The sequence below is a fragment of the Cajanus cajan genome, chromosome 3, assembly GCF_000230855.2.
Source record: "Cajanus cajan strain Asha chromosome 3, NIPB_CcT2T_4, whole genome shotgun sequence".
Lineage (NCBI taxonomy): Eukaryota > Viridiplantae > Streptophyta > Magnoliopsida > Fabales > Fabaceae > Cajanus > Cajanus cajan.
In genome coordinates, this window is record NC_138519.1 from 3,984,343 (window position 1) to 4,005,211 (window position 20,869).

General features: G+C 30.9%; 3 protein-coding genes and 1 pseudogene across 6 annotated transcripts; 1 reads left to right on the plus strand and 3 right to left on the minus strand.

The window, feature by feature from the left end:
- Positions 1–713: 713 nt before the first annotated feature.
- LOC145955969 (uncharacterized) lies at positions 714–1,436 on the plus strand. The gene has a single exon (XM_083071520.1). It carries the CDS (start codon positions 714–716, stop codon positions 1,434–1,436), a length of 723 nt encoding a protein of 240 aa, XP_082927646.1.
- Positions 1,437–5,341: 3,905 nt separating this feature from the next.
- Positions 5,342–6,240, minus strand: LOC109795999 ((+)-neomenthol dehydrogenase pseudogene; annotated as a pseudogene). The gene is made up of 2 exons (XR_014432078.1): positions 6,055–6,240; positions 5,342–5,704 (listed from the first exon to the last, which is right to left on the minus strand). The product of XR_014432078.1 is annotated as a (+)-neomenthol dehydrogenase pseudogene (transcript).
- On the minus strand, positions 6,096–10,395 carry LOC145955456 ((+)-neomenthol dehydrogenase). The gene is made up of 6 exons (XM_083070221.1): positions 9,032–10,395; positions 8,685–8,931; positions 8,370–8,435; positions 7,553–7,732; positions 6,373–7,231; positions 6,096–6,234 (listed from the first exon to the last, which is right to left on the minus strand). The coding sequence occupies exons 1-5, from the start codon at positions 9,049–9,051 to the stop codon at positions 6,854–6,856; spliced, it is 891 nt and encodes a 296-aa protein (XP_082926347.1). The 5' UTR covers positions 9,052–10,395; the 3' UTR covers positions 6,096–6,234; positions 6,373–6,853.
- Positions 10,396–12,780: 2,385 nt separating this feature from the next.
- Positions 12,781–15,248, minus strand: LOC109796789 ((+)-neomenthol dehydrogenase). Of its 3 annotated transcripts, none has more exons than XM_083070219.1 (5): positions 15,191–15,248; positions 14,824–15,070; positions 14,521–14,586; positions 13,703–13,882; positions 12,781–13,381 (listed from the first exon to the last, which is right to left on the minus strand). In XM_083070219.1, exons 1-5 carry the CDS (start codon positions 15,208–15,210, stop codon positions 13,004–13,006), a joined length of 891 nt encoding a protein of 296 aa, XP_082926345.1. In that variant the 5' UTR covers positions 15,211–15,248; the 3' UTR covers positions 12,781–13,003. The 3 variants fall into 3 exon arrangements, with proteins under 3 accessions (XP_082926345.1, XP_082926346.1, XP_029126575.2); XM_083070220.1 differs by having other exon boundaries at positions 15,158–15,217; XM_029270742.2 differs by lacking the exon at positions 15,191–15,248 and having other exon boundaries at positions 14,824–15,151.
- Between the last annotated feature and the right edge of the window lie 5,621 nt (positions 15,249–20,869).

Consider the following 20,869-nt stretch of genomic DNA (forward strand, 5'->3'; position numbering starts at 1 on the left):
TATTTAAATTATAAAATTGACTGAAAATTTGGAAAGATTTATATAAAGAAAATTAGTGAAATCAATTTCTAACTATTTTTATTATATAAATTTGAATTCTTAATTGATCTCCTACATGTTCTTGACTTTCATAATTTTATACTTTCTCATGCATTATCTCAAACAAATTAAATATTTTTAAATTATTTGTTTAATACTAAAATTAAATTAAATAATTATTATTTAAGTATTTTTAAATCCGATATTAACTTCTGTCTAATTTATTATTTACGATAATTAATATATTTATCAAATACATAACAAAAGAATATATAAAAAAAAATGTGTTAGTTAACACTATTCGTCGCAATGACAAAGTTTTATTTAACCAAACACAGAAATATTACATTCTCATGCATGTTTACATTATGAAAAATCAACTTTTAATTAGTGAAACACAAACTTCTAGTTTTTGCTTTCTAGAAACAATCAAACAGTACACTCCAAGTTTTTGGTTTTTTAGCAGCAATCCATGATCAGAATGGTTTTTCTTCTGTTCTAAGGAAAAAGAGGCCAGAAGGAACACCATCTGGTATCAGAGCCTATCAAAGGATATGGATACAAGCTTCTAGAAGGATATGGTATCATTTCCTTCTTCTCTCCCGATCATCTTTTTGTTTTCTATTATGGTATCAGAGCTCTGATTTTCAGGGCTCTGATTGCTACTTTTACACATGGCTGAAGTTATTGATCCCTCACTTTTACACATGGCTGAAGTTATTGATCCCTCACAAGACCTTAGTTCCCCTTACCATGTCAGTTCATCTGATAATCCCTCCTTTCTCATTGTCCCGAATGTTCTTGAGGGGCCAAACTATCATCATTGGTCACATTCATTTCGAATGAGTCTCATTTCAAAGAACAAGATAAGTTTCATTGATGGAACCATAGAAGCTCCCACTCGTACCAGCTCATTGTTTCCAGCTTGGCAGAGAGCCAATATGCTGGTTGTTTCCTGGATGCTCAAGGCTGTTTCTCCATCCATTGCACAGAGCATTATCTGTATGGACAACGCCTTCGACATATGGAATGATTTAAAGGACAGGTTCTCACAAGGAGACATGATTCGCATTACTGATCTTCAAGAGATGATTTCTTCTTTCAAACAAGGTGAGTTAAGTGTTACAAACTATTTCACTGAGCTCAAAATTCTTTGGGATGAGCTTGATCTTTTGCGCCCATTACCTGCTTGTTTTTGTGCTTTTAAATGCACCTGTAGTGCTCTTGGGAATGTTGCTAAATATAAAGGACAAGACCAGGTTATTAAATTTCTAAGGGGGCTAAATGATAACTACTTGACTGTTAGAACTCAAATTCTATTGATGGATCCCTTGCCATCTTTGAATAGAGTTTTCTCTCTTGTTATACAACAAGAGAGACAAATTTTTGGTGATTAGTCCAAGGCAATGGCTGTTACTGGCAGAGGGGGCTATAAAAACAACACTGCAAATTATGGAAGAGGTTCTGGCTATGGAAGAGGAAGCTATGGAAGAGGAAATGCTTCTAAAATTTGCAGTCATTGTGGAAAGACAGGACATACCATTGATACATGTTATAGAAAGCATGGCTTCCCACCTCATTTCAAGTTTAAAAATCAGAACCATGGTCAAAGTCATGCTAATGCAGTATTTCAAAATGCAAGTTCTAATGATGATGGTGAGCAGAATCATGAAGGTTCAAAGGCAGAATTATAGCCTCAGCAAATTAATTTTACTCCTGAGCAGTGTCAAGCATTGTTAGCTCTTTTACAACAATCTAAATCCACTGGCAATGTTTCAAATCAAGTCTCTGTTATTCCTTCCAACATGACAACACACACTGGTAATAAATCTCCTTATTCCTTTAGTTCTTGGATACTTGATAGTGGTGCCACTGACCACATTTGTTCATCTTTGACTCATTTTACTTCATATCATCAAATTAATCCTATCTGTGTCAAGTTACCAAATGGAAATCAAGTCACTGCCAATTATTCTGGAAGTGTTTTTCTCAATCAAAATCATGTCATACACAATGTTTTGTATATTCCTTGTTTCACTTTTAATCTTCTTTCGGTAGCAAAGTTAATTGATAATTTATCATGTGTGCTTACCTTTGACTCTGATGGTTGTCACATTCAGGACAAGAACTCCTTGAAGATGATTGGTTCAGCTAAGATGCAAGATATGCTTTATATACTCAGGGTCCCATTTTATCACAAACTTCAAATCAAACCCACCAAATTTACACATACCATCAATACTGTCAATTTCACTGCTAGTGATCTAGAAACTCTTTGGCATTTTCGGTTAGGGCATGTTTCAAACAAATGTATTGATGTTATCAAGAATAAATTTCCTTTTGTTAAATACAACAAATCATATGTTTGTGATATTTGTCATTATGCAAAGCAAAAGAGACTTCCCTTTCCTATTAGTACATCTAAATCTCAAAAATGTTTTGATCTGATTCACGTTGATTTGTGGGGACCATACTCAATACCATCAATTCATGGTCATAAATATTTCTTGACCATAGTTGATGATTGTTCAAGGTACACATGGATTTTTCTTTTAAAACAAAAATCTGAAACTGTTAAGACTTTGGAAAATTTTGTTGTTTTCGTTCAAACACAATTTGAGACAACAATAAAAATCATAAGAAGTGACAATGGGACTGAATTTTTCATGACTAATTTCTTTGTCAACAAAGGGATAATGCACCAAACCTCGTGTGTCAATACTCCACAACAAAATAGTATAGTTGAAAGGAAACATGGTCATTTGTTAAACGTAGCAAGAGCTCTCATGATACAATCTCATTTGCCCAAAATTTACTGGTCATATTCTGTGATACATGCTGCCCACATTATAAACATGCTTCCCACACCTGTTTTAGATAAATTTTCTCCTCATGAAATGCTTTACAAAACTGAAGCAAATTTTAATCAATTAAAGGTGTTTGGATCTTTATGCTATGCTAGCACTTTGTCAACAAATAGAAGAAAATTTGATCCAAGGGCATCGAAATGTGTTTTTCTTGGTTTTAAAAGGGGAACAAAAGGATATGTTTTGTTAAATATTCAATCCAGAGAAATTTTTGTGTCTAGGGATGTTGTTTTCCATGAACATGTTTTTCCGTATCAAAAGGTTTAGGATGCTAACAGTGAAACTGACAGTCCTAACATTCATGATCAAAGTTTTTTTATTGAAGATCAACCCATTTTGAGTCAGCCATCACAAGTCATTCTTATACCTTGTGATAATTATGATAATAATAGTAATAATGACCATGAATCTGACATTGAAGTTCCAGCAGAAGTAAGCCCACAAATAGACCAAAACCTCAATGAAGACCATGATACGAATGAGTACCCGAACAAAAAAACCACCTGAGTATCTAAAGGATTACCATTGTAATCTTAATGTTTCCAATACATCTTCAAGAGTTAAATATCCTTTGAATTCTGTTTTGTCTTATAATAAATTATCATCTGCTTACTCATCCTTTGTTATGTCTATTTCTTCACATGTTGAGCCAAACACTTATTCTGAAGCTATAAAGTATGACTGTTGGAGAAAGGCTATACAATGTGAGATATCTGCTTTGGAGTCAAATCAAACATGGGAGGTTGCTCTTCTGCCTAAGGACAAAGCTGCCATAGGTTGTAAATGGGTGTTCAAAATAAAATATAAGCCTGATGGCACTGTTGAAAGGTATAAGGCAAGACTAGTGGCAAAGGGGTACACCCAAACAGAAGGTATTAACTACCTTGATACCTTTTCTCCAGTAGCAAAGATGACAACTATAAGGTTGCTTCTTTCCCTAGCTTCTATCTATAACTGGGAACTAAAACAACTGGACATAAACAATGCCTTTTTACATGGAGAGTTGAAAGAAGATGTATACATGGTTGCTCCTCCTGGATTGACTTCTATTCAACCAGGACAAGTTTGTAAATTATAAAAGGCTTTATATGGCCTTAAGCAAGCCAGCAGAGAATGGTTTGCCAAATTATCATCTTTTTTGCTTTCTGTTGGATACACACAATCTATGAATGATCATTCCTTGTTCATTAATTCTTATGAAGGGTCTTACAACATTATTGGTGTATGTAGATGATATAATATTGGCAGGAAATGATAAAGAAGAGATTGATCGAATCAAACAAGCCTTGAATGAGACATTCAAGATCAAGGATCTTGGGGATTTGAGATATTTTCTTGGTCTTGAAGTAGCAAGAAGCAAGAAAGGGATAATGGTGAATCAAAGGAAATATGCACTGGAATTACTAACAGATGCAGGTCTTTTAGCATGCAAACCTGCAGTCACTCCAATTGATAATGTTAACAAATTGTCTTCTACTGGAAGTGCATCTTTCACAGATGTTCAAGCATACAGAAGATTGATTGGAAGGCTTATGTATCTCACTAATACTAGACCTGACATCACCTTTTCTGTGCAGCAACTCTCTCAGTTTCTTGCTAAACCTACAATAGCTCATTATACTGCAGCAATTAGAATTCTTAGATATATTAAAGGAGCCCCAAGTCTTGGTTTGTTTTTCTCCTCCAGCAATTCTGCTCATCTAAAAGCCTTTTGTGATAGTGATTGGGGCACTTGCAGTGATTCAAGACAATCAGTGACTGGTTTTAGTGTGTATCTTGGAAATTCCCTCGTATCTTGGAAATAAAGAAGCAAGGAACAATATCAAAGAGTTCTTGTGAAGCTGAATATAGAGCAATGGCTGCTGTTACATGTGAAATTCAATGGCTAACTTATCTTCTTCAAGATTTCAAAGTTTTTTTTTAGCAACCATCTCTTTTGTACTGTGACAATGACTCAGCTAGGTACATTGCAGCAAACCCAGTGTTTCATGAGCGCACGAAACACATAGAAATAGACTGCCATATTGTCAGGGAAAAATTGAAGAAGGGTCTCATTCATTTGCTTCCCATTTCCACCACTGAGCAGCTAGCAGACATCTATACCAAAGCCTTAAGTCCTCAATCTTTCAAGAGTATTTGTTCCAAGCTGGGTCTCATCAACATTTGTTCCCCAGCTTGCGGGGGGTATCAAAGGATATGGATACAAGCTTCTAGAAGGAAGCTAATAGCAATTCTGCTATTTTGTCTTTTCTGATAAAAACAAGTTGTGATCTTTTTTTATTCTTTCCTGATCTTTTTGTACAGGTGTCTTATTTTTATTAGTTCATTGCTTTGATATTTTGCTTTACGGTTAAGCCTAGAAAAGGTGTACTGCTTGTATATATTCAGACCTTTTGTATTGGTTTCATAGTGAGAGAGAAATATTCATTCTCATATTATTCCTTTCCTTCTTCTCTCCGGATCATCTTTTTGTTTTCTATTAGAGCCAACCTCACAGCAGCTTCAGCACCTTCATCAGGTGTTAGAACACCAGTATTTTGGTTTATATCTGTTTTGACATGTCCAGGGCAAAGAGCATTAATGCAGAATGAGGGGTACTTTTTGGCCACGATCCTTGTGTAGGCATTCACAGCTGCTTTTGAGATACTATATGTAGGAATAGCAAGAGGCCATCCTTTTGTTTTTAATGAACCCTCTTTAAAGTCCTTTAGAAATTCATTCAAAATCTCATCAATCTTTTCTTCCGTTAGGTTTTCAACATCACTCAGTACTTCTTTAGGCCATCCATTTGGTATGTTCTGAAAAAGAAAAAGAAAATCATAAGCATCATCTTCAAATGCATTCAACTGATCACAGTGAAATATAGGTTAAAACCAAAGTAATTAAATTACACTTTCTCTAAACACTAATAAGTTAAGAAACGAAAAAGAAAAAAGATAAAATAAATTCCTCTAAAAGTTAAAATTAACTTATTTTAGAAGTTCTCTCGTAAGAGAATGTGTTAGGAGGAGTGACCATTCTTGTTTTTTCAATTAACAGTTGGAAATGCATTTTATCATCGAAATTGCATCCTTCCATTTTATGAGTTAGATATGTAAAAAAGGGGTACCAAAGTAACCAAACAAAGTGGGTTATTAGTATCACATACCTCTAGCCTTCCAATGGATGATGAAACATTGACAATTCTTGGGGAGTTTGAAAAGTGGAGAAGGGGAATAAGTGTTTTGGTCAATTCCTTGGTTCCATAGTAGTTTGTTTTAAAACATGCTTCAGATAGTTCATAGGTTTCAGTTACTATTTTACTCCAATCAACATTACCAGGATCTTCCTGCAACCAAAATCAAGAATGTTTAGTCACACACACGCATGATGTTTAGGACAGACGTTCGTGTGCACATGATACTCAGCTACACACGTGCCCGACATCCGGTTAAACATATGAACATTAGGTGGGAATGAATCATACCACAACAAGTGAGCCTCACCGTCCCAATGTGCTCCAGGAATTCCAGCATTGTTTACCTAGATAAAGTTATAAAAAAAATCTCCTAAGGCTACTCTAATTGATACATTCTCATCTTCTTTGTTTTTCATTGTTGTTTTTAGACTTGAAGCGTCGGGGCGTAACATTGCATGTGTTGACTGAGAGGAAAAGATGTTCAACCAAGCTTTCTTGCCTTCTAGTGTGTTTGTTAAGCGGTGGCTTTTAAAAAAATTCTATGGTTGTGAAGTTTTCAAAGGGATAAACAAAGAACACCAATCAAAGCAAGTTATTTGCTATTTATAACAAGTTTTTTTTTTTTTTTTTTTTTTTTTAAGTTTGAACAATACATATGATAAATGTTTATTTTTATATAATTAAGTTTAAAATTAATATTGCAAGAAAAACTAACTTAAAACATGTGATATCAGTAACCCATTTTATGTTTCCTAGCAACAATCCATTATCAGAATGGTTTTTCTTCGGTTCGAAAGAAGAAGAGGCCAGAAGGAGCACCATGAGGTAGCAGTGCCAATCTCACAGCAGCTTCAGCACCTTCATCAGGTGTTAGAATACCAGCGTTGTAGTTTAAGTCTGTTTTCACATAGCCAGGACAAAGAGCATTGATGCAGAATGAGGGGTGCTTCTTGGCCAGAACCCTTGTGTAGGCATTCAGAGCAGCTTTTGAGACACTATATGCAGGAATAGCAAGGGGCCAACCTTTGGTTTCTAGTGAACCCTCTTTAAAGTCCTTTAGAAATTCATTCAAAATCTCATCAATTTTTTCTTCTGTAAGGTTTTCAACATCACTCAGTGCTTCTTTAGGCCATCCATTTGGTATATTCTGCAAAAAAAAATACAAATGAGAACATACATCACCTTCAATTGCACTAATAGAGATCAAATAGGTTTGACTCTGTTGGTTGATCAGAGTGCGTGAGTTGTTGTAAACACTAACTCCTTAGTACTATATTCCATTCTGATGGATTTTTTTTTTCTAATAGACAATAATTCAATTAACCTAGTCTTTTAATTTTAGATGACATACATATCTGGTTGCAAACACAATGTACACAAAAACATTAATATTTTCAAAAGCTAAGTTACAAATTGAGCTACCAAATTGAGGGGCAAAAAGTTACTTGTATCAGTGTATCTTACATACCTCTAGTCTTCCCATGGATGCTGAAACATTGACAATTTTTGGGGAGCTTGAGAGCTGGAGAAGGGGAATAAGTGTTGTGGTCAGTTCCTTGGCTCCATAGTAGTTTGTTTTAAGAGCTGCTTCTGTTAATTCGTAGCTATTAATTACTATTTTACTCCAATCAACAGGGCCAGCATGTTTCTGCAACCAAAAATCAAGAAACTTGATTTCTTTTTTGATAAGGGAAACAATTGGTGCAAATCATGATAATACGGAGGTTATAGAAAACGTTAATGAGTCAGTAACACAATCAGCTCTACAAATAAGAGTCTTCATTGTATAATTTCCATCTTATCAATTAAAATGTTACTTTAAGTCTTATGCTTTCTACCTTTCATATGCATGTGATGGATCTTTACCCTTCACACCCTTAGATTACTAATACATGACGTGAAAATTTTATTAGTTGATTCAATTTATGTACAATTTGTCAATCTCTTTCTTTATTAATGGGAAAGATAATTCACCATAGTAAAGAAAGGAAAAGCACCGGAAGTGAATTCTCATCAAAATATTCATATTCATTCAATCTTCACATTTCACTGCAAATGTAATTCAGTTTTCTCTTCTCATGTCCTATTGCTTTGATTCAACTTTCTTGTTTGGCATTGGTTAACAATATTCAACACCAAGACACGATGCAGCTAATCTGGAATGCACTTTGCGCTAACAACTACAGTAAATTCATTTTCCAATGCTAGAAATTAATCTCTAATTAATTTTAAATAAACTTGATTAAATTTAGGGGTAAGCACGTGAAGGGGAAATAAAATCATACCATTATATCAGCAGCAACCAAAGCCTCACCGTTCACATGTGCTCCAGGAATTGCAGCATTGTTTACCTACACAAATTTCCAAGTTTCAAATATTTCTGGTTATTCAGAATGTCCAATTGCATAATCAAATATACATTATAATTTGTGATTCTCACATCTTATTTTCATTTATCGAGTCTCTTCTAATTTTGTAACTTTTAATAAATTTCAACGACTATATGTTACAAGAAGTGCGTTAAACACTGTTATGATCACTCTTCTCTTACAATTACAAATGTGATGATAACATTATAAACAACAAAAGAAATTTCTTACCAAAATATCTAGTTTTCCAAATTGGTTCCTGATGAAATCTGCAAGTGATCCTATACTTGCAGGATCTGCAACATCAAGTTGATGATAAAGTACATGGCCATTGAGACCAAGTTCTTTGAGTTTCTCAACAGCTTCAAGACCCCTCTTCTCATCTCTGGCTGTCAGCACCACAGTGATCCCATTTGAAGCCAATTGCTTGCATATTGCAAATCCAATCCCTTTATTTGCTCCAGTCACAACAGCGTACCTACAAACAACATTGATATGAATCACTATAGTTTTGTTAATGCAAAGTTACGGTTAAATGCAGAGTACATTGAAGAAAGGGAGTCTAAGGAAAATGTTACCTTTTTGCTGCTTCTGCCATATTGCTCGTGAAAGAGGGAAGTGCCTAAGAATGTGGATTAAAACAATTTACTAATAAGGCTATTTACATTTAGACACCCCCACATTTTATAGGTGGGAAATAGGTATTATGGGTGTCCAAGAATGATCTTTTTTACTAATAAATGGGTTCAACTTGATGCCTACATCACTTGATTATCTTTATTCAAGAGTTCAAATTCAAGTGGATTAGTTCAAACAAACCTTAATTATTGTTTTCAAGTTTCAACCATAAAACTTGTGAAGGGAGGGTTTCCAAGTTTCGCCAGAAAACTTGTGGGAAAGGGTTTTTCAAGTTTCGCCAGAAAAACTTGTGAAGAGATGGTTTTCAAGTTTCGCCAGAAAAACTTGTGAAGAGATGGTTTTTAAGTTTCGCCAGGAAAACTTGTGAAGGAGGGTTTTCAAGTTTCGCCAGAAAACTTGTGAATGATGATGGATTAATGTGAGACTTTGGATGAAGGGAGGATTTGTTGTGCCCAATGTGTGTGGGTATCCTCCAAAGTCCCAAATTGGGTAGTTTGAAGAAGGGAAGTGGTAGACTAGACTACTACTATAAATAAGGGGTGATAGTTTGGGTCTACTCACCACAACAACATTGGTTCCAATGGGTGTATTGGGGACTTGGGTAGTTGTGTGTCATGAGAGGGTTTCCAAGTTTCGCCAGAAAACTTGTGTATGAAGGTTTCCAAGTTTTTCCAGAAAACTTGTGAATGAGAGGGTTTGCAATTTTGTCCTCGTAAAAATTGCAAGTGGAGAAATAAAATGAGTTGTTTGTGGATGTAGGCAAGAAGTGTCGAACCACGTTAATTTCTGAGTTTGTTTTTTGTTTCTCTATTTTTGTGTGCGCGCTTCCGCTGTTTGAAAGCTTCTTTTCCCAACAATTATATTTGCGACCAAGCAAATAAAAGACTAATTGCATATAAACACTTGACGATACACAAGATTTAAGATATATTATATAAGATTTTATTATATGCCTAAAAAGACCATATCTTACAAAGTTTAAGATACATAGTTATACATAAAGTCTTACAATAAATATGGAAGCTGATAAACCTTATAATTAACATTGTAAATCATTTAATTTAGAGAGTTGAATAACTGCAACTGACCTGTACAGTAATTTTTTTAGATGAGTCTCTATTAGTAGTCTTAGCATGTTATTGACATTCTGCTAGGTAGTATTGAGAGTGTTTTTCTTTTCTATTATTTTTTAAAATTAAAAAAAAAAACATTGTAAATCATATCCTATGAATTAAAACAACAATTTTATTTAACAGTTAATAAGAAACTAATTTCAATCTATTTTGTTGCTCAAACAGTGAAATAAGCTGCACTAAATAAGATATATACAAGAGGTTCTGAACTGTTATTATTCGAAGATACAATTAATCATACTTATTTTTGACACCATTAATCATACTTTTTAAGATCTCAAATAATGAACGTACTGTTAATATAATATCGAAAAATTATATAGAATCCGAATTACAATTTTATCCCCGTAAAATTTACAAAGTACAAGAACGTCACTGCTTATGCAATATCACATCTTCTTTGTTTTTCATTGTTGTCACTGCTTATGCAATATCACATCTTCTTTGTTCTTCATTGTTGTTTTTAGACTTGAAGGCGTAACATTGCATGTGTTGACTGAGAGGAAAAGATGTTCAACCAAGCTTTCTTGCCTTCTAGTGTGTTTGTTAAGCGGTGGCTTTTTAAAAAATTCTCTGGTTGTGAAGTTTTCAAAGGGATAAACAAAGAACACCAATCAAAGCAAGTTATTTGCTATTTATAACAAGTTTTTTTTTTTTTTTTTTTTTTTTTTAAAGTTTGAACAATACATATGATAAATTTTTATTTTTATATAATTAAGTTTAAAATTAATAAATATTTTAAATATATAAATTATATTTGTAATGAAAAATACTTTTAAACATATAAATTACATGTTAAATTCATAATAAAAATTTATATTGTAATATATTGTTATTTTATTTTTGGTGATTAATATTTTGTTATTTTTTATTATTAGCATTTTCTTTTAAAAATTATTAAAATTCAATTTAGAAATAAATTTGAGTCATGTATACCCAAAAAAGAAATAAATTGCGAAGAATAGATTGAAAGAGATATTAAGGGACTAAGAAAACCAAGTGCATAGATAAAGATAAAAGAAAAGTGGTTTAAGAAAGGTGAATTTTTATGGGAGGTTGTTAATTAAATTAATGCTTAGATATGCTTTTAGTCTTTTATATTTAAGTTAAATTTATTTTTCAATTTTTAAATTAAAAACTGATTTTTTTAATATTTATAATTTAAAAAAATTTATTTTAATCTTTATACTTAAATTTTATTAGAAAATTTATCAAATATTGCTTTATAAAATCTATTTAATGGTGTCTTTATTAGTGAAAATATTAAATTAAATTTAACTTGATGATGCATAATTGTCTCAATTTGTCATTTTTATATATGTTATTGGTAATTTAATTTGAGTGACTAAAACAAGATTTTTAAAATTTAAAGAAATTAAAAAAATAATTTTAAATTTGAAAGATCAAAAAAAAAATTTATCCTAAATTTAATAGATGAGAATAACTCTTAAAAATATTTTTATTAATAAATAATAATAGCGATTCAAATTTATATGATAACACTTATATTTTTTAACCACAAATTATAATTTAATCTTTGATTTAGATATATACAGAATAGTGTATTGGTTGATTTAATGAAAGGCAATTATACATATAAAAAAAATCACAAATCAACCTTTAATCGATAGTGCTCAAGCTCCCTTTATTTTTTTATAGGAATGGTTTAAAGATTTTTTTAACTTCCTTTTATAGTCTAATTTTTTTATTTATCATATTTACTTGTTTATAAATTAAATTTTATTTTTAAAATAAATTATTAATAATTTAAAATAATCTTATATTATAATATAAATTATTTATCTAAAATATAAAATATAATATCAATGTTTAAAAATATCTATGCAAACAAATTTTAAATATAATTTATATATTCAATATATTGTATATATATAATTTATTATAAATTTTAGTTATATATAATAAATATTTGACCTATGAGTTAAAAAATCATACTTAAATTATTAATGTATTTTCAACCTAATTTCATTCAAGTACATAATTTATTAAAAAAATATACTATATTCATTTAATAAAGTATGATAAGTCAATTTTATTATATAAAAAAGTAGCATATTATGCTAATTTTATGGGCGAAGGAAATATCTAATGTATTCTATTAGACAAAAAAACTAATGAATCATGATTTAGATGTCGTAAAAAAAAATACATGAATAAATACTCGCCTTCTTTTCACCATAAAATTCTCATATATTGTTTCATTCTTGAGTAAAATATAGAATGATTTTTTCCACTTGAGGAAGTTATCAACCCGTGCACAAGAATCATTGGAAGCATTATAATGCTGATACAGCACATTAATTTTGGTAAGAAAAGAAAAATAGAAACCTTGAACAAGTGCAATAGTAAACGACCAGTTAGATGCATATAAAAAATGGTTGAGTACTTGAGTATTTCAATTTTCAACGATGGTAAGTGGCGTTAGATTTAGTGTGATAGTGTGCTAAACATTGGTCTGACGTTGTAAATACATTTCCTGCCAAAAATTTCCTTTTAACTATCCTATTTTGCACAAATCAAACATACTTGAGACATTAATTTCAACATTACTCCTTTATTTGATAGAATGTAAAACTAGTTCAAACATGAGAAACCATATTACTGCTTAGACATGGTTCTTGTTTTTATATTGCAAGAAAAGCTAACTTAAAACATGTGAATATCGAGAGTTAATTTAAAGTCTAGAAAATCTAGCAACAAACATGGCTTCATGTGATATCAGTAACCCATTTTATGTTTTCTAGCAACAATCCATTATCAGAATGGTTTTTCTTCGGTTCGAAAGAAGAAGAGGCCAGAAGGAGCACCATGAGGTAGCAGTGCCAATCTCACAGCAGCTTCAGCACCTTCATCAGGTGTTAGAATACCAGCGTTGTAGTTTATGTCTGTTTTCACATAGCCAGGACAAAGAGCATTGATGCAGAATGAGGGGTGCTTCTTGGCCAGAACCCTTGTGTAGGCATTCAGAGCAGCTTTTGAGACACTATATGCAGGCATAGCAAGGGGCCAACCTTTGGTTTCTAGTGAACCCTCTTTAAAGTCCTTTAGAAATTCATTCAAAATCTCATCAATCTTTTCTTCTGTAAGGTTTTCAACATCACTCAGTGCTTCTTTAGGCCAACCATTTGGTATATTCTGCAAAAAAATAAAAAATTGAGAACATACATCACCTTCAGTTGCACTAATAGACATCAAATAGGTTTGAATCTGTTGGTCGATCAGAGTGCGTGAGTTGTTGTAAACACTTAGTCCTTAGTACTATATTCCATTCTGATGAATTTTTTTTCTCTAATAGACAATAAATCAATTAACCTAGTCATTTAATTTTAGATGACATACATATCTGGTTGCAAACACAATGTACACAAAAACATCAATATTTTCAAAAGCTAAGTTACAAATCGAGCTACCAAAGTGAGGGGCAAAAAGTTACTTGTATCAGTGTATCTTACATACCTCTAGTCTTCCCATGGATGATGAAACATTGACAATTTTTGGGGAGCTTGAGAGCTGGAGAAGGGGAATAAGTGTTGTGGTCAGTTCCTTGGCTCCATAGTAGTTTGTTTTAAGAGCTGCTTCTGTTAATTCGTAGCTATTAGTTACTATTTTACTCCAATCAACACGGCCAGCATGTTTCTGCAACCAAAATTCAAGAAACTTGATTTCTTTTTTGATAAGGGAAACAATTGGTGCAAATCATGATAATATGGAGGTTATAGAAAACGTTAATGAGTCAGCAACACAATCAGCTCTACAAATAAGAGTCTCCATTGTATAATTTCCATCTTATCAATTACAATGTTACTTTAAGTATTATGCTTTCTACCTTTCATATGCATGTGATGGATCTTTACCCTTCACACCCTTTGATTACTAATACATGACGTGAAAATTTTAATAGTTGATTCAATTTATGTACAATTTGTCAATCCCTTTCTTTATTGATGGGAAAGATAATTCACCATAGTAAAGAAAGGAAAAGCACCGGAAGTGAATTCTCATCAAAATATTCATATTCATTCAATCTTCACATTTCACTGCAAATGTAATTCAGTTTTCTCTTCTCATGTCCTATTGCTTTGATTCAACTTTCTTGTTTGGCATTGGTTAACAATATTCAACACCAAGACACGATGCAGCTAATCTGGAATGCACTTTGCACTAACAATTACACTAAATTCAATTTCCAATACTAGATATTATTCTCTAATTAATTTTGAATAAAACTTGCTTAAATTTAGGGGTAAACACGTGAAGGGGAAATAAAATCATACCACTATATCAGCAGCAACCAAAGCCTCACCGTTCACATGTGCTCCAGGAATTCCAGCATTGTTTACCTACACAAATTTCCAAGTTTCAAATATTTCTGGTTATTCAGAATATCCAATTGCATAATCAAATATACATTATAATTTGTGATTCTCGCATCTTATTTTTATTTATCGAGTCTCTTCTAATTTTTTAACTTTTAATAAATTTGAACGACTATATGTTAAACACTGTGTTATGATCACTCTTCTCTTACAATTACAAATGTGATGATAACATTATAAACAACCAAAGAAATTTCTTACCAAAATATCTAGCTTTCCAAATTGGTTCCTGATGAAATCTGCAAGTGATCCTATACTTGCAGGATCTGCAACATCAAGTTGATGAAAAAGCACATGGCCATTGAGACCAAGTTCTTTGAGTTTCTCAACAGCTTCAAGACCCCTCTTCTCATCTCTGGCTGTCAGCACCACAGTGATGCCATTTGAAGCCAATTGCTTGCATATTGCAAATCCAATCCCTTTATTTGCTCCAGTCACAACAGCGTACCTACAAACCAATTTAACAACATTCATGTGAGTCACTATAGCTATGTTAACATGAAGCTTGTGTTGTGGTTCGATCAATACATAGTACATTGAAGAAAGTGAGGCCATGAAAAAATGTTACCCTGTTGTTGCTTCTGCCATTTATCTTGAATGAGGAAAGTGGACTAAAAAGTCTAAAACAAACTGCTAATATATATGGGTTCCAGTTTACATTTATAGCACTAGTTTTTATTCGAGAATGGTTCAATATCTAATTTTATTTAATTAATTCAATTAATTTCCCTTGTTTTTTTTAATCAATTTTGATCTTTAACACAACGTGGTTTTTTCTGTTTAATTAAAACTAACGATGTTAATTTTATTTTACACATAACATAATAATATAATAAAAAAAAGAGACACGTATCATCAATATATAAAAATTTAATTTTAATTTCAATTAGATAAAAATAACCATTTAAAATTAAGAGATTAAGTTAAATATTTTAATAATAAAAAATTGAATTAATTAATTAAAACAAGAAAAAAAAATAATGAAGTCTTCAAAGTTCAAAGGCAAAGTTAATATTTTTTGAAGTTTGTAGTTTTCCCGAAAACTAACATTGTTATCAACGAGAGGAACCACATTTTACGTTGGTTTTCACAAGGAAGTGCTATTGGCCCACTTTTATAGTAGTGACGTGGCGGCAGATTCCAAAGCCAAAAACTTGTAACTTGTTATCAACGCCAAAAAGGTATCCTACATTCAATATTTCTTTCAAGGATTTCTATGTACTATAATAAATGTGGTTTTATGTTATCTTATATAAATTAAAAACAATAATAAATAAATAAAAGAGAATAATAATTTTATAAAATATTATTTTATATTATATTATAAAGAATATAAATAAAAAATTAATACTATGTTAAAAATTAATATAACAATTATTTTAAGATTTTTAATATGATATTTATTATGAGAGAGAGTATTTAATTAAAATTAATTACCTCATTCTACTTAATGAAATTCTATATAAATAAAATGTTTATGTTAGCTTTGGCATAGAGAAGTGCTATGGGCCCGCATTATACGTTAGTTTTCACAAAGTACTCTTGGCCCACTTTATAGTAATGACGTAGCGGAAGATACATAGCCACTAGATTGTATTAGGAAAAAAAACATAAGAATCGTTCTAAGAATCTATTAATAAAGGGATTATCCCAATTCCTTATTACCTTTTAAATTATTTTTTATTTTCACTATTTTTTTTAATAAAAACTACTCTTATAATTATAATTCTTTTTTGTTCAATCTTTTAATTACTCACGGCTAATTTTTATTTTATTTATAGTTTTAAAAGAGAAACAAAACACAGTTTTTTTTTTCGTTAGTGACTATAATAAAAATATGTGGCTAAATAACTTCTATTACTATGAGAGTATGGAACAAATTTAATTTTCACAGTATATTACAACCCATTGAATATAAGAAAATTATAGAGAAAATATTTCATGAAGTATCAACAGAAACAAAATAAAATATGTGTTAAAAATTTATAATAATAATAATTATTATTATATAGAAAAATTTTGGGAAAATGAAAATTATTTTTTTTAATGAATAAAATTTAAACTTAGGTTAATTGTATAGATATGCTTTTAGAAATGAATTATACATTTTTTAATGAATGTTTTTTTTTTAAGAATAAGATTAAGTTAGGGTTGGTTTATTGCAACTTATTTCATAAAAAGTACTTTTTTTTATATATAAAAGATCACTTTTAAAAATTAGTTACCTTCACTACAAGAAAAATACGAAATAACGACCGAAATTAGCGACCGAAATTTTTCGGTCTCTATTTTGCGACCGAATTAGCGACCGATATAGCGACCGATTTAGCGACCGATTTAGCGACCGAAATTTATCAGTCACTATGTTACGACTGAATTAGCGACGGATTAGAGTGGTAGCGAGAAAATCGGTCGCTAAATCGGTCACTGTTTAATTGTGTTTTATGAAAACATGGCTTGCAACAGAATTAGCGACCAATTTTAAATAAATTATCAAAAAAATTGCGACCGAATTTAATTCGATAGCTAATCCTAAACTTTTGAATCTTTTAGCGACCGAATTAAAATCGGTTGCTAAAACTTTTTTTTTTATTCAAATGTCAATTGATGTGGCAGCTTTTATTAAAATGCTAAAGCCAGGTCTCGATCCATGGACGTGGGAATTATGGGCCAAGCATGGTATCGCTGTGCCACTTTAATTCCTTAGTAGAATATTAAAAGTAATATATATATATATATATATATATATATATATATATATATAATACAGTAGCTTTTCTAAACTTTGAGAAATCATCATCATAATATTAGATATCTTTTAATTTAATATTAGATATCTTTTGATTATAAAATATAATAAATAAAATCTAAAATCTATAATAATTTCTTTAATACAAATATTTAATTTAAGAATATTTATTATAATTTTAGTTATGATTTTTATAATCTTTTGATTTAATACTGGATTTCTTTTGATTATAATATTTTAATGTATTTTATTTGAAATATCAATTAAAATATTTTATTACCTTTTCATTTTAGTTTATTGTAAAATAATAAGAATATTTAATTTAACATTATTAAAAAAATAACTAATATAAGATTTAATTTGTTTAATTTCATTATTTATTATAATACTTTTAGTCACTGTATTGATAAAAAAAATATTTTTAATTAAAATATATTTTAAAATTTTAATTAATTTATTATCATTCACTCACTTTATTAAAAAGTGATAAAATATAATTTATTTTCAATTAATTTAATAAAATAAAAACTTTAAAATATATATTTAAAATCTATAACAATTTCTTAAATACAAATATTTAATTAATTTTAGTATATATTAAATTTAATATTATAAAATTTATTATGATTTTAGTTATATTTTTTATTATCTTGTAATTTAATATTAGATTTCTTTTGATTATAAAATATAGTAAATAAAATCTAAAATTTGTATCAGTTTCTTTGATTTTCCTATCTTATGAAATGCCTCCACAACCGAAAATAGCAAGGGTGTTGGTGACTCCTGTACTTGGTTGAGGCTGAGGTCAATTTTAAGTGTTTCCCGCAATTTCGGAATGTGTACAAAAAAACCCTAAAAGGAGAAAAAACATATCAACTTATTAAAATATCAAAAATCATAAAAAAGAAAGAAAAACTCAAGAAAAAAATTTCCTTACCAATACAACTAGGGATGGCAATGGGCCCCATGGGGGCGGATAATAGTAAACCCGCACCTGCCCCGCTAGATAAAAATTAGCCTCATACCCACCCCATATTCGTGCGGATATCCATTAAACGGGTATCCATGAATTTCTTGAATACCCGCGGATATCCACGGATATCCATGGATATTTATAAATTTTTTAAGAAATTAAAAAAAATTATATTACAAATAATTTTAAGTTTATATTTAATGTCATTGAAATATTAAAAATAAAAATTTAATGTTAATTTTGAACTTGTATTTAATATTAATTTTGTTGAAATAATAATAAAAATGCAAGATAATCAATAACTTAAAATACATCAATCTCACAAGTAAGTTAAAGTCTCATCACAAAGCTACAATAATTCAATATCATAATTCTAAACGAAAGTAAACAACTTAAGATACATAAATTTTATTGGTCCAATCAAAGATAGAAAATTAATCAAATTACATCCAACATAATTCTATAACTTGCTTAACACATGTTGGTAACTTCATCAACCTCACTTTTGTAAGAAAAAAAGATGAAAGAGTGTAGTGTTAGGGTTATGTGGTACAAGGATAATTAGGATATTTAAGAAATATTATTAAACGGGTACCCGCGGATATGGATATCATCATACCCGCCCCCGCCCCGTTTATAAACGGGTAAAAAATTATCCGTCCCCATTATTCGCGGGTAGCCAATTAACCTATCCATTTATTATCCATAGCGGATTTTACCCGCAGATACCCGCGGGTGCGGGTATTTTTGCCATCCCTAAATACAACCCACATGTTGCCATCACAAAATTTCTTGTCTCCTTTGGCAAACTGCTTCATCCCATGATATATGAATGAAAGTAATGCAACCCCCAAGCATAATTATTTACATCGTTCAAATCTCTAATGAATTGAACGTATGAAGGGCGACATAAATGTCCATCCCCTGTTGCTATTATTATACAATTAATAATCATCAACAACACAACAATAATTTTTTGGTCACAGGGCAACTCTCCACATGCAATGTTTTTCAATTGAGAAAGACTAAGGGTCTTTGCCTGGATCCTAAATATAGCAAATGCATCCTCGTCACGGCTATGAACTAGGATGATGGGTTTCCCATCAATGGGTAACCCAATTAAAAAAAGAACATCTTCAAGCATGATGTTCATGGAAATGTTATTGATTAAAAAAGAATAAAAGTCCAGGCGTTCGTGTTGCTGCTGATACTTTGACATAAGAATTCTACATAAATGGGTTGGAATACTGTTGCCTTTAGACCCTATATTCAATAGCCGCAAAAGACAACTAGCTGGACCATTTGAGGATATGATATGATCAATGTATGTCTTTAAATCACTATCCAATTTGTCATATAAATTTGATAACGTGTCCAACTTGCAGCAACCCTTAAAAGTCATTCCTACATATATTTAGATAAAAGAAATTAATGAAAAAATATGAGCACTGTTATCTACTGTGTTCATCTAACATGTTAATAACCTTGGTTTTTGACTAGGCATTAGGCAATATCAATGATTGTTTTTAAAATCTACAAGAGCAATTAATGAAAAAATATGAGCAGATAAAAGAGCAATGCACAAGAGCAATTAATGAAAAAATATGAGCAGATAAAAGAAATTATGAAAAAATAATGTGCACTGTTATCTACTGTGTTCATCTAACATGTTAATAACCTTGGTTTTAAAATCTACAATTATGCTCTGAACAACTATTTTTTCCCCTCAACATCCTCTAGGTTCCATTTTAATTTGTTGTCAAGCAAGTGTTGGAACAAATAAAAAACATTGCCAAGGGAGATTACACACCACCAGATTCTGAAAAGAGGAAATTTGGTACCATATATTTGGGATACCTGATTCTTGTACAAATTACAGGGATTTAGGTAGAGAAGGAGAAAAAGAAAAACAAAATATACTATGAATAAGATTTTCTTGTGTATAATGGTGTTACATAGAAGACAAAACACTGACCCTTTTTATACTAATATTAGACTGGGTAGACTCATAATCCTAATTAAATAAAAAAACAAATCATGAAATATTATGAAAGATGAAAACCATTTCCCCAGTTCATAGAGACCATCTAAGATATTCTAAAAGTAGTTTGATTCAATAATGATATTTATGGGATATTTGCAAGATATTCTAGCAATTCTTGACATTGATTATTGCAATTGTTGAAACAAAACAAAAAGGGTAAAAGAGAAACACTGATCCTTAGCATATTTTACTATATACCGCATCAGGGCTAGCTCTAAAAACACAAAAATGAGCAAAAAGAAAAGACCTATTCAAACTAACACCAAATTAGCTTAGACTCTACTACTCTGCAAGGGAAATTGGAACATCTAAACCAGAGCTTTTACCAGATCTTGTCCACAATGCTTATATGACTGTTATCAAGTATTGACACTCCATATCTTACAGATTACAGAGGAAACGAAACGTTTTGATTTTATTAAGTTGAACATTCGTCTATGAAGAACCTAAAAACTCATTTGTACCGAGCATAAGCCATGAT